The 17960-nt window shown below is 52.8% G+C and overlaps 1 protein-coding gene across 1 annotated transcript in view; it reads right to left on the bottom strand.

Annotated features, from left to right (window-relative positions):
• Positions 1–17960, bottom strand: part of PIK3R3 (phosphoinositide-3-kinase regulatory subunit 3) — a 358799-nt gene that overhangs the window by 169442 nt on the left and 171397 nt on the right. The window contains exons 6-7 of the mRNA XM_050961835.1: positions 5251–5452; positions 1027–1112 (exon numbers count right to left, since the gene is read on the bottom strand). Coding sequence (XP_050817792.1) covers positions 1027–1112; positions 5251–5452 — 288 coding nt within the window. The remainder of the gene's footprint in view (positions 1–1026; positions 1113–5250; positions 5453–17960) is intronic.

The following is a 17960-nucleotide window of genomic DNA, read 5'->3' as shown; positions in this document are numbered from 1 at the left end:
CCAGCGGGCTTTGTAATCTCAGCTCCGTCTTCAGAGCTAAACCTGGTGTGTTGGATGCATGTGACAGAAAACCTCTCCTCTAAATGGCTCAACAGTTAAGGCAGGAGGCCCTTTGGATCATGTCTGGAGAGATCCCCTGTAGAAACCACCTCAGTCCAGTTGTACCCCCGCCTCCCCCATGGCCAGAGCCTGTGGCCCCTGCTTTATTGTGACCTCACTGATCTCTGCACATCAGATGAAACGTGCAAGCAAGAGCAGAAGCGTCAAGACCAAGAGCACAGAAAATAACCCTCCTGCGAGCCAGACTGCTGGACAATACAGCAGAGCATGCAAACAACTTCCCCTTCTCTCATGTGCTAGGCCCCTTCCAAAGTCAACCCTCCCCAACAACATTCCAGGAACATCAGCTCTGTCATTCCCTGAAGAGCAATTAAAAAATCCCCAGCTGCCAGCGCCAGGCCCAGCTGTGCTGCTAGTTAGATGCTAACGACCGACCTACCATGCACAAAGACAGAGATGAGAGGAAGCCTTGGATCTCCTGTCTCCGCCCCGGGCAGGCTGACCGCCTTCCAAATTGCCAGAGGGGCACCTTGATCACCAAGGCAGGCAGGGAATAGCTGATGTCTGGTGAGGACCTCTCTGGATACTAAGCCCCTCCCTTGCTAATATCATCAACACTCCCTTAAGTTGAAGTTGGTTGAGTCATGGCCTCGTCTGCTTTTCATGCACCTTAATAAGTTCTAGGAAGGTCACCTCTGAGCATGAAACAGCCGTCTCCATCCACGTATGCAATTGATAATGACCTGAATTAATCTGCACAGGGCCCAGAGAATCCTGCTTCTCCCTCTCAGCAGCTAGAGAAGCACAGAGGAGAATCAATGTGCCGAGAGGTGGGTACAGGCTGGGACTCCTTTACTTTCATTCTCTGATGGATTCCGCAAGCATCAGCAGTCGCCATGTTCCCGCTGCAATCAAAGCCCTGCTATTCCCCACCTCGCCCCACCCCCCTTCTGGATAGTTTCCTACCGGGTGCAGCTTGCATCTCGGCCATGCCTCCGGCCACAATGAGAGCCTCGATGATCTTTGCGTGGTGTTCTGAGTTCACCTCCGTGCTGTGAAGAGAAAGGGGTGGAAGGTGAGAAAAGAATTCTGACAAAGGACAGTCCAAGACTATTGGTTATGGATACGGCCTGTGGGACAGGCAAGACACAGGAGAGTGACACCACCTGGAAGGAGAGTGACACCACCTGGAAGACTTGACAGGAGAGTGACACCACCTGGAAATACAAATGTTCTCTGGACAAGGGAATGGGCCGTGAGCTTTCTTCCTGAGGAGGTGCCTTTAAGGAGTTAATCTGAAGGCACCAAACTTCTCAACACCTTGTTCCTGGGGGACTGTGAATAAATCCAGAAGTGCTGCACGTTAGTAGCCACAATGCTTGTGTAACCATCGCCTCACGCTGCTTCCCTGGTTCTGGACACACAGGGGTCAGCGGAACCTTCTACTTGTCCTTTCACTTTCTTCTATTCCTGCCGCAATCCCATGGGGTTTGAAATTACAGCTCCCAAACTGGCTATATTCAGGGGTCTTGGAAGCTCCCTACAAGTGAGGGGGCCACTGGAGCCCGAACTGTGCCCCCCATGCCCTCTTCCCCGCCCCTCGAGGTCCTGCTCCTGCTTCTCCCCAAGCCCCTGTCTTCGCACTGCCCATTTTCCCCGAGGTCCCACCCTCGCACTGCCCTTTCTTCCTGAGCCCCTGTGCCACCTCTTCCCCTGAGGCTCCGCCCCCATGCCACCTCTTCCCCGAGGCTCCGCCCCCCACACCGCCTCTTCCCCTGAGGCTCCGCCCCCATGCCACTTCTTCCTCTGAGGCCCTGCCTCCTGCACCGCCTCTTCCCCTCGAGTTCCTGACCTGTGCCGCCTCTTCCCCCGAGGCTCTGCCCTCACAATGCCCTTTCTTCCTGAGCCCCTGCGCCACCTCTTCCCGAGGCTCCGCCTCTCACACCGCCTCTTCCCCTGAGGCCCCGCCCCTGTTCTGCCTCTTCCCCCGAGGCCCCGCCTCCCGCTCACTCCTCTCCACCCTCTCCTCCTTGCCGCTTGACCTTACGGCTGGTAAAAATTGGGAGGCCGTAGCCCACAAAACGACCAAAGGTGTGTAACAATCTTTGCAAACATGTTGGCTATGGAGAGTGGATTGTCCATTTGCTCGAGGTAGGAAACTCTAGTACAGACAAGCCCTTAGAGAACCCCGAAGAAGTGCCGGAGCGATGGCTGCAAGTCCATTACATCATTCACACAGAGCAAGGCGCCAGGTTACAAATCAACTACTCGATTCCTTTTCACCTGGGTCACCCGGGTCTGTTAACCAATCCCACTGTAAGTGAGTGCAGGGCTGGGTACAGGGCAGAGCAGGCAAGATTTCAAATATCAACACTTACAGCAGAAAAGCTTCTCATTCATTTTTATGAGACAAGCCCTTCACTATTTCCTCCCAGAGCCAGGCAGTGTGGCCCGTGGGTGGGGCACAGGAAGGGGATGTGGAAGACCTGGGCTCTATTCCCAGCTCTGCCACTGTGCCTCAGTGTCCCATCTGTAAAATGGGGATAATGATCCCTGCTTTGAGATTCATAGATAAAAAGCCCTTTGCAATCTGGTTAATAAACACTATGTTCTTGTGTAACTTGCTGGCTATGTGTGTATGATGATACACACATTAGCTAGCAGCTGGCCTACAGAGAGGATAGAAGCCTGCTACTGCTACAGGCTAAGGGAATTGCTCCCTTACCTCCGGTAGTTGAGGCCTGTGCATTTGGCAATTAAAGTCCTGGGTTTTAACCCAGCTGACAGCTTGTGGTGGCAATTAATTGCTACACACTGGGGGAATTTTTAAAAATATTGTTATTATGAAGCACTAATGCTTCAGGGAAAGGATGGAGACATGGTCAGTGCCTGTACATTTGTGCTGGTAGGTCACGTCGATCTACTACACACAGCGTATGCCCTTACGAGCGGGATCGAAACAGCGGCTGTGGTTCAGCAGCTTGTCAGTGTCTATCTGAGTACGTTGTAGAACACCCCGAGAGATCTCAGCAACCTGACAGGCCCTGACTACCTGGGTTGGGTTTGGGTGAAAAACAGCACAACTCTCTCGGGGCTGGGTCGGCTCTAATGACCTTCTCCTGCCTGTGGGGTTGGCTCAGCAGCTGCGTGACCTGCTCCCACTGGCCGTTGCCACCTCGCTGTGCTGCGCACGCATGCTGTGGAGTGGATGTGCCGAGGAATTACAGCGCCTCTCGCTCCACAACACACACACACAGCAGCAAGGGGCAGCGTCTGGCTGGCAGCACAGGTGGCAGGGAGCTGTGCTGGCTCAGATTTGGCAGAGTCGGGGCAGAAAACAACTCAACCCTCCCAGGCTGGGTTTGAATCTGGGTCAGGCTTAAATTATAGGCACGAGAAGAGGGTAGGGGAGGAATATGCTCTCTAAACAAAATTATTACAGTCCTGATTCAGAAAAGCATCTCTGTTCAGGAAGAGCACTGAAGCACCTGCTGATTAAACCCCATTACAGTCAATGCGACTTTGGCTCACACTTAAGTGCGTCACAGAACTGGGGCCACAAACTCAGAGCCGTGACTCACAGCTGGTGGCTCTGCAAAGGACTGTGATGTCAGAGAGGCTTGTGATGGGCTGTTTTGCTCTTCCGCTGCTCATTTGAGTGAAAGATCTCAAAGCACTCGAAAAATGGCAGGCAGTTCAGCCTCACTCACCCAGGAGCCAGGGCAGTGTTAGGATTACACCCATTTTACAGACAGGCAAAGTGAGGCCAAGTGCCCCAGGTTTCACAGTGAGCCAGCGACAGAAGCAGGAATAGAACCCAGGCATCCTAACAGTCCCATTGCTGCTCCTACCCCTAAACAAACCCTGCTTTCTATACTGTCCCAGGGGAACAAGAGGCAGCAGAGGGACTGTTCAGAAATAAAGAAGAGTGTGGGGGGGGTAAACTACCCTCCAGAAGATGACACACAGCAAAACTCCTTCCTAAAGAGCAAGTCTTTTCCCTCCAGCAGGCCGCTGTGCTCCTGGACGGCACTACCAGGCTCCAACACCACTGGTCTATTTCATTTTAAGGAAATAACAGCCTCCTCAGTGGCAAACGGCGGAACGGGTGGGCTGCGATTTTTCCTGTGAGCGGACACTTTTTAAACTTTCTTCAAGGTCCAAATGGCCTGTTGTTAAACGGACACTGTCAAAAAGCTGAAGCCTCCCAGCCGCTTTCCCTTAAACTTGTCACTGAGGAATGGCTGAGTTTGGGCTAGCCATGCACTTGTCGGGAGCTGGACAGCATCAGAGAAGGGACATCAGTTTTGTTCTATGAGCAGGGACCTCAGGCCAGTTCCTAACGAGCAGCTGTCTGTGGCACCAGCATCGTTGACACAGCTGGAGACAGCCTAAGCAGAGAGGCACGACAAGAAAAGGGCCACAGAGATGGAGCCATAGTCAACACTCATGGTTTGTATTAGGGTAGAGTGGCCAACACACCGGGGAATTGAAAGCGGGACCTCCGGAGGTAAAAGCACAGGCTGCCAAACATTGAGTTACAGTTACCTAGCTGGGCTGTAACACCGTGGTTCTCAACCAGGGGTCTGCTGCCCCCTGGCAGGCCCGTGAGCTGGTTTCAGGGGGCCGTGGGGCCTCGCAGCTAAGGCACGGGGCCCTGAGCCCCGGCACCCCCATGGGGCTGAAACCAGAGCAGAGTCGTGAGGAGCCCCGAGCCTGGGTGCCCCCCGCAGGGCTGAAGCCAGGAACGGAGCTGTAGGGCTGACGCCCTGGTGCTCCCCTGTGGGTCTAAAACCCTGAGCCCCCGGGCCCCTGCAGGGCAGAAACCTGGAAGCCCGAACCCCCTCCCCTGCATGTGGCTGAAGCCCAGAGCCCTGCAGGGCTAAAGCCTTGAATCTCCCGCCTCCCCCGCCCTGGTGACTGAAGCCAGGAACACCGAGGCCCCCTCTTGCTGGGCCCTGGAGTTTTTATAGCATGCTAGGGGGGCCTCAGAAAGAAAAAGGTTGAGAACCTGCTGTAACAGCAACATATCGTGTGCTGATCTGGCGCAGAAATGGCTCTGTCAGACCCACTCGTCAGTGGGTTACAACAGCATCTCGCAGCCCAGCTGAGATTACAGCCCCCACCCCTGGTGCTAGGCGCTGTCCATATGTTCCAACAAGAGCCAGGCGCGTCTCAAAGCCAGCTCACCTTGACGCCGGTGGGCGGAAGAGCACTTCGCCGAAGAGCTCCCCCAGGGCCCTGGGGGTGAGGTGGCTTTTGCTGCCATTCTGACCCAGTTTGCAGAAATGGCTGGTGAGGTGCTGCAGGAGGAGGCCGTGCTGCTGGGGGAGGGTGGGCGACTCCAGGACCATCTTCACCCGCTGGCCGCACTCTTCCAGGCTCTGGGTTTCTGTGGGAGAGGAGAGCAAAAGGGAACGAAGCTTTTAGCCCAGGGAAGAGCATCCCAGCACCAAGCCCAGGGGGCTGGGGAAAAGTTTGTTACCCAGGCTGCTCAGGTGAGATTTATTTCCCTTCTCCTCCTATCAGCCAGCCTCATTTCTCTCCTTGCTACAGATCGGGGTTTAGCAAACTCAGGCCTTGTCTACCCGGCCCTACGGTTCAGACTATAGAGGTGTGAATAGTATTGTGCACCCAAGGGCTGCACTGCCCCGCATAGACAGTGTGAACGCGAACTAACAAGGCCCTGTTTTGCAGGAGAGGGTCGCCCCTCTGCCAGCACCAGCCCTCAGGGCTCGAATGGTCCCTAGATGTTGTGATGGCCCCTTTGCCCAGCAGTGACTTTCACCCTGGCAGAGCAACTGCATTCTACAGCTGCCTGGCCAAACGCCCACGTGGCGCTGGTGATGTGCCCACCCTGGGACACAGCCAGGGTTTTATCTACCAAGAGTCCCTAGGTAAGGCTTTCAACACAGCCCAACCTACTTCGCAGCAGCTGTAACACAAACTGCTCTGCCTCTACCCATGCCCCTGCAACTTCCTTGCTGCTGCTTCGTGCCCCAGCCCCTCAGACCTAAGTCTACTTTGCATGTTGCTAATTCTTTGTAGCGCACCCTTTATGTGCCACCCTGGGAACCGCTGCTGTAGGCATCCCCAGTGGCCATTCCCTGGTTTACCCCCAGGACTGTAAAGTTATTTCATGAGCTCACCTGAGCCAGGCTGTGCCACATGGACACAACTCAGAATGGCCACCTGAATGCTCAAGACTGGAACATAAACCAATAGTCCTTTGTTGAGCCAACCAAATTACGGTCTGTGTGAGACTCCTGCCCAGGGCAGGTGTCTTATGCTAAGATAGGGAGACCCATCCTTTCCTATCACAGCTTCACCCAGAACTGGCCTTTGAAAGAAGCAACCAGTTCTTTTTATCTGGCCTGCGGGGCCCTGATTGGCCACTGCCTGCTCCCAGCCCCTCTGGCCACCGGAGGACCAAGTCTCACTGGTTCCACAAGCGGCTGATCCTAGGGGGAAGGAGCTTCCTTAGGTAACCCCTAAAGGTCTAAACATGCTGCTCTTCTCTTCCAAAAGGACCACTTCACAGGGCAGGCTGTGTTTATAAAAGCGCGCTTGCAATAACTGTAACTTCACCACCAACTTTGCCTCCCGTGTTCCTCATTTTAGTGCCAAGGCGACATGTGCTCCCTGCAGATTTGGTCTCTCTCCCCTTCCCTTATATTGCCGAAGGTTATTTAGGCCAGAAATAGAGAATCATCGTGCAGAGGTTGCCGAGAGAGTTCTTTAAGCCAAAGGGTTGAGTCTTATGCCATTTTAAGGTCCTTGCATGAATAATCCCTTCTGTGTCCTTCTCCTTGGTCCCACACTGGGGCTCGAGCGCAGAAGGACCCATCCCTCGGACATAGGAAGCACATCTCCCCCGCATCATACTGGGTCAGGGCAAACACTGATCTCTAGTAATTCGAGACCCGCTCCACTGACCTCAGCACAGTGAGTCTAAATTCCCCCTGGAGTAACAGAGAGAAGATTCTGGCCACCTGCAAATACATTCTGTTTCAACCTGCATGATTGCAAAGCACTTTACAAACTGTATAGAGGAAGCCCTTCAGCTGCCTCCGAACTGCAGCCGCCTCTAGGGTGGAACATGGTAGCGGTTTAACAGCAAACAGTGACTCAGCAGTTTTGGACAGGAAATGAAGAATTCCATATACAACTGAAGCTGCAGGGGAATTTAAGCAGGCAAGGTGTAATAACCCACAGTGGATTTTGCCCAGGATTGGCCCTTACACTTACATGGAGAAGGATTTGTGCGCTGTAGTTTGTAAAAGTGAAATTGCCTGTCAATGGGGCTTGGGGAGGACTTATGTGGTACGCATGCTTGCAATTTAGTATTGAGTTTCCTGGCTGACTATGATCTATACCTGACAGGTGAATAAGGGAAGCATGGGGGTGCTAGTAAGTCACTCAGAGGGTACGTCAGGGGATGACGAGGAATCATTGTGCCAAAGGGGACCGGGACAGTTTCAGAGTGTAGGATTTTTTTATGGTAACCTGCAAAGGGTGGGGGCGAAATGGGTGAGTGCCCTTTATTTTTGCTTCTTTGTGCTACGTGAAGCGGGCTAGAAAGGTCTGGGGTGGTAGAATATGTTGGTTTTCTGCTTGCGTTAGAACTCCTGTTTTTGGCTATGCTGAATCTCTCCGGATGACTGGCGCCGGTAGGAGAATGATGTCTTTGCAGGCTGTGCTACTGTGATTGTTTCAGACTCGAGGGTTTTTATATGATTTCTATCAATGCTTCAGCCAGTGGGAAAATTTCAGTGTTTGGGCCTAAAAGGGACAGAAAAGCATCACAAAAATGTTGTCACATTTTTACTAGCTCTGTAGCTGGCAGGAGAAAATTGCGTTTGAACAGAAAAAGAAATGAATTTTTCATGTACATTTTCTCAAAAATGTCATCCCACTTTTCAAACTAATAGAGTCCTATTTAATTCCAACAGCTAACGAACCCTTTGGAGAAAGGACGTCTTTGACAAACATCCAAATATCTCTTCCTTTTCAATTAGAAGCTTTATTCCTCACCTGGGTCTCCAGAGAGTCCTCCAGCAAAGCCAAGCGAGAACAGAGCTGATATTCCTGCTGTTTCTTAGGTTAAAAAAATAACAGCAGAAAAACAACCCTTTTAGGTTTTCTGTGTAGATCAGAAAGAAGTAAAACAACAACAACAAAAAAGACACAGAGCTCTTTCTTTTTCCTTTGCAGGTCTCCTTCAATGGAGGTTAAGAGTCAGAGGCAATCATACTTCAGGTCACTGATCTATGTCCTCAAATTGGGATGTGCTATATGCATAGCACGAAGCCATGAAGTCCAAATGAACACGGGGCCCTGACTGAGGACACAGGTCAGAGCTTTGAAAATCTGGACAGTAACTTGAATTCCAGGACAGGCAGCAACCTCAGCCAGGCACAACAGACAGATCTGGAAATAAGCTTTGAAGAGAGTCAGGGACTCAGATCAGCCTGGTTCTCCACTGCCTGGCAGCTCGTCTCAGCATTTGCGCCCTGCGCAAAGAACAGTGTCAGTGACCGCGCAGCACGCAGGTCAAGGTGGGACCAGTCCCGGAGAGTCCTGGTCACATTTTCAGACCTAGTCACTGCTTTGGGGTGTCTCAAATCATGCACCCCCAAAAATCAAGGAACCCCAAATTAGTGACCACTTTGAAAAATTTGATTAAGATTAGACACGCCAGGGGTTAGGGCACTAGTGTAGGACTTGAAAGGCTTAGCCTCTCTGTGCCTCAGTTTCCTCTCTGTACTAACAGCCCTCTATTGCTAGGGAGTGTGAGGCTAAACCCACTAAAGGTGTGTGGTGCTCAGCTGCTATAGAGATGGAAAAGCACCTAAGAGAGAGAGAGAACTCAGGAGTCCTGCCTTCCAGTCCCCTCGTCTGATCACGAGACAACACTACCCAACACATCTCTCCGTGGGTATTAGAACTGGGCAAAGCGCGGGGCGATGCCAGGCAGGTGCGTGAGCTCAGCTGGCTCGACAGCCCGTGCCCGTGTGGCTTTGCAGCATGTGTGGAACCGGAGTGGGAGTTAAAAAGGCAGGAGCTAAATTAATAACCGAAGCCTCTATATTTGGAAAGGAAAGCGCCCGTTGGCAGCGTCTGTTGACCCGAGGAAGGGTGGCGTCAAGGACACTGGAGGGCTCTAATTAAGCAGAGGCCAGGTGGGGGCGACCAGGAATAGCAGCCAGGACACAGCCGCACAGCAGACGCGTGACCTCACAGCCCAGTGCCTGGCCTCTGAGTGGCTGCTACATTTTCATGCGGATTCCAGTAGCATCTGGAGGCTCCCGTTCGGAGCAGAGCCTCTTGGTGCTGGGTGCTGTATATATGTCTCTTACGCCCCCAAATGCTGGCCTTGGGGGATGGCTTCAAACCCTGGGCCACAGCCTGAGTTTGGCATCTCTCTGATCAATCCCATCACGCCCCTCCCTTCAGCCTCATCTCACCGCGTCTCTTCTCTTCCAAGGGCACTAAGGAAACGCCCAGGCTGCCTGTGGGATGTCGCTCATCCAAACAATACTAGTGATGCCCAGCTCTTCTCGAACGCTTGCCACCAGCTGAGCTCCAAGCACTTTACAAAGAAGAACAGTATCATTATCCCCGTTGTAGAGGTGGGGAAACTGAGGCACGGGGAAGTAATGCTGTCATAAACAGATAGCTAAGGGTTAACGTCTCTTTCACCTGGAAAGAAGTGATCTGAAACACCTGACCAGAGGACCAATCAGGAAACGGGACTTTTTCGGATCTGTGTGGAGGGAAGTTTGTGTGTGGGTCCTTTGTTCTGGGGTCTTCTGCCTGCACTCTCTCAGCTATGAGAAGTGATTTCTGTTTCCTGCTTTCTAATCTTCTGTTTCCAAATTGTAAGTACAATACAGTAAGGCAGTAAGGTTTCTATTGTTTTTCTTTTTGTATTTACATGGATATAGTTGCTGGAGTGCTTTGAATTGTATTCTTTTTGAATAAGGCTGTTTATTCAATATTCTTTTAAGCAAATGACCCTGTATTTGTCACCTTGATACAGAGAGACCATTTTTATGTATTTTTCTTTCTTTTTATATAAAGCTTTATTTTAAGACCTGTTGGAGTTTTTCTTTAGTGGGGAACTCCAGGGAATTGAGTCTGCAGCTCACCAGGGAATTGGTGGGAGGAAGAAGTCAGGGGGAAATCTGTGTGTGTTAGATTTACTAGCCTGACTTTGCATTCCCTCTGGGTGAAGAGGGAAGTGCTTGTGTTTCCAGGACTGGAAATAGAGAGGGTGGAATCCCTCTGTTTAGATCCACGGAGTTTACTTCTGTCTCTCTCTCCAGGAACACCTGGAGGGGGGAAGGGAAAAGTTTTATTTCCCTTTGTTGTGAGACTCAAGGGATTTGGGTCTTGGGGTCCCCAGGGAAGGTTTTGGGGGGACCAGAGTGCCCCAAAACACTCTAATTTTTTGGGTGGTGGCAGCTTTACCAGGTCTAAGCTGGTAACTAAGCTTGGAGGTTTTCATGCTAACCCCCATATTTTGGACGCTAAGGTCCAAATCTGGGACTAGGTTATGATAAATGCATCTTGCTTATGGTCACCCAGCAGGCCAGTGGCCCAGCCAGGAGTAGACTCTGGAGTCCCAGTCCAATGCTCTATCCCCTAAATCCAATAACCACAGGGAAAAGATTTGCTTCATACAACTGTCTCCCCCACACCCTAATCTGTGTGCCCTCCCCAGGATTACCAGTCAGGGTAGGGATATGGCAGACACCTTTGCTGGTTCAATATGTGACAGAGATGCTGGGCAGCACTGCTGCCAAGTCGCCTCCCACCAGCTCCACCCCTAGGCACCCCGGCACTGTTTGCGAGTTACAGGTTGGCTGATATCAACTGGCTGGCCACCTAATGTCAGTTCTCAGCAGAGAGCTGCGGATCGCCTCCTCCAGTCCGCAATCCAGTCCTGGGGGTGGTATCCCCCTGGGAACGCTACATACCCGACTGGGGGAACCGGAACCCTTTGCTAAGAAACCAGCTCCTTCGGTTGCCCCATCTCACCACAGCCATTAGGCCACGTCTCCACTATGGGGGCTGTAGCAGCACAGTGCTCCAGCTATGGTACTGCAGATGTAGGCAAGTCGACAGAACCACTTTTCCATCCAGCTGGCCACGTCCACACCAGGGAGTAGGGCGGTTTAAGTATGATGCTCAGCGGTGTGAATTTTTCACACCTCTGAGCACCATCGCTATGTCTAAGAACTTTTTAAGTGTAGATGAGGCATTAGCCTCTCAGCTAGGCTGACCTGCCGCAAATACAGCGACAGCCGTGTATTCAGCAAAGCAGTGGAAGGCTCGTCTCTCGTGACACCATAAACTAAACTAGACAAAACTCAGGAGAGTATACGGCAGGGACCTTCGAGCAAAGGGAATGGTACTTTTATTCTTAAAGACACAGATATCTGAAAAGGGAGATAAGCCAACTACAGGATAAAATAGCTATCTATCTATCTATCTATCTATCTAGATAGCTAGATAGAGGAGGTGTTTAGGGATAGATAGATAGATAGATAGATAGATAGATAGATAGATAGATAGAGGGGATGTATTGGGATAGATAGATAGAGGGGGTGGATGAGGATAAATAGATAGATAGATAGATTAGATAGATTAATGATCTGGAGGATGGCGTGGACTGCACTCTCAGCAAGTTTGCAGATGACACTAAACTGGGAGAAGTGGTCGATACGCTGGAGGGCAGGGATAGGATACAGAGAGACCTAGACAAATTAGAGAACTGGGCCAAAAGAAACCTGATGAGGTTCAACAAGGACAAGTGCAGAGTCCTGCACTTAGGATGGAAGAATCCCATGCACTGCTACAGACTAGGGACTGAGTGACTTGGAAACAGTTCTGCAGAAAAGGCCCTGGGGGTTACAGTGGACGAGAAGCTGGATATGAGTCAACAGTGTGCCCTTGTTCCCAAGAAGGCTAACAGCATTTTGGGCTGTATAAGTAGAGGCATTGCAAGCAGATCGAGGGATGTGATCATTCCCCTCTATTCGACATTGGTGAGGCCTCATCTGGAGTACTGTGTCCAGTTTTGGGCCCCACACTACAAGAAGGATGTGGAAAAATTGGAAAGAGTCCAGCAGAGGGCAACAAAAATGATTAGGGGGCTGGAGCACATGACTTATGAGGAGAGGCTGAGGGAACTGGGATTGTTTAGTCTACAGAAGAGAAGAATGATGGGGGATTTGCTTTCAACTACCTGAAGGGAGGTTCCAAAGAGGATGGATCTAGACTGTTCTCAGTGGTAGTAGATGACAGAACAAGGAGTAATGGTCTCAAGTTGCAGTGCAGGAGGTTTAGGTTGGATATTAAGAAAAACTTTTGCACTCAGAGTAGTGAAGCACTGGAATGGGTTCCCTAGGGAGGTGGTGGAATCTCCTTCCTTAGAGGTTTTTAAGGTCAGGCTTGACAAAGCCCTGGCTGGGATGATTTAGTTGGGAATTGGTCCTGCTTTGAGCAGGGGGTTGGACTAGATACCTCCTGAGGTCCCTTCCAACCCTGATATTCTATGATTCTATGAGATAGATAGATAGATAGATAGATAGATTAGATAGAGGAGGTGTACAGGGATAGATAGATAGATAGATAGAGAGGGTGTATAGGGATGGATAGATAGATAGATAGAGGGGGTGTACAGGGATAGATAGATAGATAGATTAGATTAACTGCCACTTAGCCAGCTGGCTCCTGGGTAGATATATATGCTCACTTTCCGGGACAAACCGTCTGCTGTCACAGCTCATCCTTGAAAAGTGAACCCAGGAACGATAGCAAGATGGGCGCCTCTTAACCACTTGTAACAATAATCATTAATAATAATAATTAACGAGTGGGACTGGGAGGCACACGCGGCAGCAGGATAACGAGGCTGCTGGGACTCGGAGAGGGCAGGGCTCTGCATGCTAACGAGGCTGCTGGGACCCGGAGAGGGCAGGGCCCTGCATGCTAACGAGGCTGCTGGGAGGGGAGTTTTGACTGAGGGTTTCAGCTAATGAGACGATTGGGAGAAGGTGGGGGAGAACCCAGCGCTGGAGGAGAGAGGTTCACAATTAAAACCAGGCAAAGCAGGCGGGTTAGGAGACAATTAAACCGAAAAACGAGGAGAGGGAAGAACAACAACAAAAAAAGCCTGTAGCTCCTCTTGCTGCTTCCCCAGCAGCCCAGCTCAGGAGAGGCGGTGCGGGGAAAACCAGGTCATCACCTCTGCGTTTCTCGGAAAGCGGACCAAGAGTGTCATGACAGCTTTAGACATCTCCGTAACCAGGTCCTTGCCATGATCCCTGTTCCAGATCAACCCTGGGAGGCCGTGCGCTGGCAGAGACGACTTTCCCAGCTGTATTTCACAAACCGCCTACCCCCACTCCTGCCCTGAAAGAGACCATATTAAATTGCAACTCCATAAACCCAACGGCTCACCCCAGCCTGCAGCTCCAGCTCAAACCCTGCTACGCAGAGACCGAGAGAGCCAGGGATAATACATTGAACCTGCATTGTTAAAAATATCAGAACCTTCCTGTGTCTTTGCTACGCCTTCTCTCTCCCTTCTGTCCGCAGAGTGTAAATCAGTCTCGCCGACATGCAAACGAAGCACTCGGATATTAATTTGCTGTCAGGTGGGGACGTGCGTCTCCGCCCTCTGCTGGACGCAATCAAAACTGCTCCCCCATGTGTCATAGACCCCATAACACTTGGAAAGGAAGGAAATTCTCCCATAGCTCAAGTGGTAGCAGGGAGAAGCCATGCTTGCCGCTGCTGTGAGTGCCAAAGAGCACAGCAGTGGGAGAACCCTGAACAGGGTGACCAGAGAGCAAGGGTGAAAAATCAGGACGGAGGTGGGGAGTAATTGGTACCTATATAAGACAAAGCCCCAAATATCAGGACTGTCCCTACAAAATCAGGACATCTGGTCACCCTAACAGTGAAGCTCTATTCTGCAGCCTAGCTAAGCACAATCCCCTTCCTCTCAAATGAAGATCAATAGATACAAGCAAGGGACCTCCCGAGCGACAAGCAGGAGCTGCTGCAGCTCCCTAGCTGGGACTGTGACAACCTCCTTTCCTCGGAGGATGGGGCATGGGGAGGACCTGGAGCACGGGGAGGACCTGGAGCACACGCCCCAGTGGGCTGGGCAGTCACTGGCCGAACAGATGCCGATAGAGTTGGACTAAAGAAACACAGAGAGGGAGAGGTGACAAGGTTACGCCCTGATGGAAGGGCAAGGCATGGCGGGCTGCGGACACTGGCCCTACTGCTCCCCTGCCCGTCGCTCCTGCTGCCACAAGCACCGGCTAGGAAAGGAAACATGCGACGAGCCAAAAATAAACAGCCATTAATAACCACAGACTAACGAGCCAGCCGCCCTTCCTCCCAAAGCCTTTAAATAGCTACAACACCTGCAAGGCGCCAGGGGTCTCCGGAGGGGATTCTTCCACCACATGGGCCTTTGCTCCCCCCGCCCCCAGGAGCTACTGCACCATTTGGCCTCGCTCAGCCCAGATCCATCTCCCCTGCAAAGCTCTGCTAGGTTTTCACCTATTGGAGGTGGCTGGACTCCTCTGAGCCCATGGAAAACAGCCAGATGCAATGGGTAGCGCTGGGGCCTCCGTGCCTTTGTGATTAGCCCAGCTGCCTCTGGCCTTTAGGGAGTTGTGAAATCCAGACTCAAACCTGGGCCCACATTTCAGTGAGGGTGTATGTGTCAGGCAGGTCAAGCTGGGGCCAGGACAGGTCTTAACCCTGAGGAGTATCAAAGTCTGGCTCAGACTGTCAGCATTACGGCCAGACTCATGGTTCGCAGAACTCCAATGCTGACCGCCGGGGCGTGGATGGGGGAGAGGGTTAGGTTCCCAATGTGGACTCGCTCCCTAGGATTGCCGGGTGTCTGGTTTTCAACATGAACGCCTGGTCGAAATGGGACCCTGGTGGCTCTGGTCAGCATCGCCAACTGGGCTGTTAAAGGTCTGGTTGGCGGTGCTAGTCCCTACCTGTCCTGGCTCCTAGGCGGGGTCTGGCTCCTAGGCGGGGGGGTGTCCACAAGGCTCCAAGTGCTGCCCCCGCCCCGAGCGCCAGTGGCGGTGCCTGCGGACGAGAGCAGTGTGTGGAGCTTCCTGCCCCTCCCGCCTAGGAGCCGGACCTGCTTGCTGCTCCCGGTGAGCATCGCGGAGCCAGGACAGGCAGGGAGCCTGCCTTAGCCCCACGTGCCGCTGACCGGGAGCCGCCCAAAGTAAGCCCGCACCCCACCCCCTGCCCCAGCCCAGTGAAAGTGAGTGAGGGTGAGGGAGAGCAAGCGACCGAGGGAGGAGGAATGTAATAAGTGGGGGCGGGGCCTCGTGGAAGGGATGGGGCAGGGGGTGGGGCCTCAGGGAAGGGGCGGGACTAGGGTGTTCAGTTTTGTGCTGTTAGAAAGTTGGCAACCCTACTGCTCCCCCGTCTGCCTGTCAGCCCAGATCCGGTGTGAAGCATGTGGTTACACTGATGTCAATTCACACCAGCTGAGGATCTGGGCCCATCCCAGTTAGAGTTTATCTAGGATGGGCTAAGCCAGAGCTGTAAAACCGAAACCCCTTTGTGATCCGAAGCCAGCTCCAGAATGTGCAGCCGAGTCCCGTCTCTGCTAATGAGGTAGCTATGAACTGGTGTAGCGCTAACTCGCAATAGGATTATTAAAGAGCAGTCCAGTCAAGGACAACCCCTGGGCTGGTTTGGACTGACTCAGCTCTGCGTGTTGACACGGCCCCCATCACGGATGGATTTTAGCCCCATTCTTACAGATGGGGGAACTGAAAGGCAGAGCGCTGCAGTGACTTGCTTGCGGTCGCAGCTGAGTGCAGTATAAGAACCCCGATTGATTAGATTAGAACACAGTCCATGGCAGAGCCAAAAATTGATCCCCTGTCTTTCAAGCCCTACTCCAGTGCCTTAACGGCAAGCAATAATAATAGCTAGCATCAGTAGATTGCAGTGTGCTTTACATGGGAGGACAGAATCATTGCACCCATTTTACAGAAAGAGAGACTGAGGCACAGAGCGGGGGAAGCACCTTGGCCAAGGAGATCTGTCAGGCCAGTGGCAGAGCCAGGAACCCAGCTCCCCTGAAGCCCAGTCTAGTGCTCTATCCCCCTGGCCATGCTGCCTCCTGTTGGGCCAGCTCTTCCTCCAAGCTTGCTGGTGTTTCTCACTGGCTTCCCCTCCCCGCTTCTCTGCCCCTTCCCAGGGTTGGCAGGAGCTCCCCTCCTCACGAGTTATGATTTCAGAAGTCAGGGCGTGCAGCACCCAGAGAGGCAGCCAGCTTCATCTTGAGGAAGGAAGCAAAGATCCCACTTGCTGGTGACTGCGCTACCAGGGAAGCAGAGCTGCCAAACCTTCCTGACCTCCATGGTGCCTGCCCTCCTCCTCCAAGATTAAGCTTTAATCCCTCCTGGGGCAGGACCTCTAGTTTACAATCCAGTTTCCAGAACAAGACTCAGGCACTGGGGGGTTCGGTGCTGCACGAGGCAGCTGCTTTGAGGCTCAGCCAGCTCCCCAAGGCTTTGTGCCCCAGGCCTGGGGGTTTGGAGGAAGGGCAGCGGGCTCTGAACACCGGCCCGATGCCCTGACGCTGGAGGTGCTGCAGCTGCGTCCCAGGGACATGGTCACAGGACGGCGTTGGCTCCCATGGAGCATGAGCCCCTGGGTTGGGCAGGATGAGCACCAGTGAAAGCTGACAGGTGCCAGGGTGATGGGCTCGGGCTATGGGTGCCAGCTCACGTATGCAGCTTAAGAGCAGCAGGGGCCAAGCTGGGAGCTCTGAGTGCAGGAGAGGCCTTAGAATGTCCCACATTGGGAGGAAGTGAGCGGAGGCCCTGGAATGATTCACTGGCATTTGCACTGGCCCCCGCTGGCCCTGCAGCCCCTCTGTGCAGGCGGGCCCCCAGGAGTGGCATCCAGCGACGGAGTCCAGGTGCAGTCAGTGGCAGCACAAGCCGCAGGAAAGCCTGCTCGGCTGGATTTCCCCTGCAGACAGGATCCAGGCAGATCCACTCCGTGGCAGGGACAGCAAAGCCTGGCAGTGGGGGAGCTGGGGCCGGCAGGAGCTGGGGCACGGGTCACCTGCCTGATGCTTGCGCCAGACCCTTCAATGCCCCATTGGTGCCCTTAGGGCTGCAGACACCACCTAGTAAGGAGAATGCTGGGTGCTTCTGGTGCTCTCCTGAGCAACGCTTCAGATGCTGTACAGCTCCTCCCACCCCACAAACATTACCCTCATTGGCATGGACACAAAGAGCTGGAACCGTGAGATTAATACCAGCATTCCCCGGGGATTTTAGGTGAAGGGCCCAAGGCCACACAGCAAGTCAGTAGCAGAGCTGGGGGAGCACCCAGAGTCCTGTTCTTCACCCGCACTGCCTAGCCTATGTTGTCTCTCCAGGATGGGTAGCAGGGGCCAAGGCTCAGATCCTCAGAGATTTCAGGCCCCACCAAGATCAACGGGAGTTAGGCGCCTAACCACCTTTAAGGATCTAGGCCTAAGTGATAACCCAGAGTGTGAGACTTCAAGAGAAGCTCCAGGGACCTCGGAGCATGGCTAATCACACAGGGGCAGGGCTTACAGCTAGGTTAATTTTCACTCCATCCCTCAGACCTGGCCCATGGCCCTTCTTTCACTTCTCCCTCCACCCGACCTCTCTGCTCTGCCTCTCCAGCACCTTCATTTCCTTCTCTGATTGCAAGCTCTCCTGGGCCTGGTGCATGTCTAGCTCTGTGTATGTACAGCACCTAGTGCCAGGCTGTCCGAGCACAACCCTACTGCAAATACTGAGGCTCTAGTAATCAAATCTCTCCAACCTGTGCATTGGGACAGCTTCATG

Source organism: Gopherus flavomarginatus, chromosome 7, assembly GCF_025201925.1.
Source record: "Gopherus flavomarginatus isolate rGopFla2 chromosome 7, rGopFla2.mat.asm, whole genome shotgun sequence".
NCBI classification, from domain to species: Eukaryota; Metazoa; Chordata; order Testudines; family Testudinidae; genus Gopherus; species Gopherus flavomarginatus.
The sequence above is the reverse complement of the archived record's forward strand: the minus strand, read 5'-3'. Positions and strand labels throughout refer to the sequence as shown.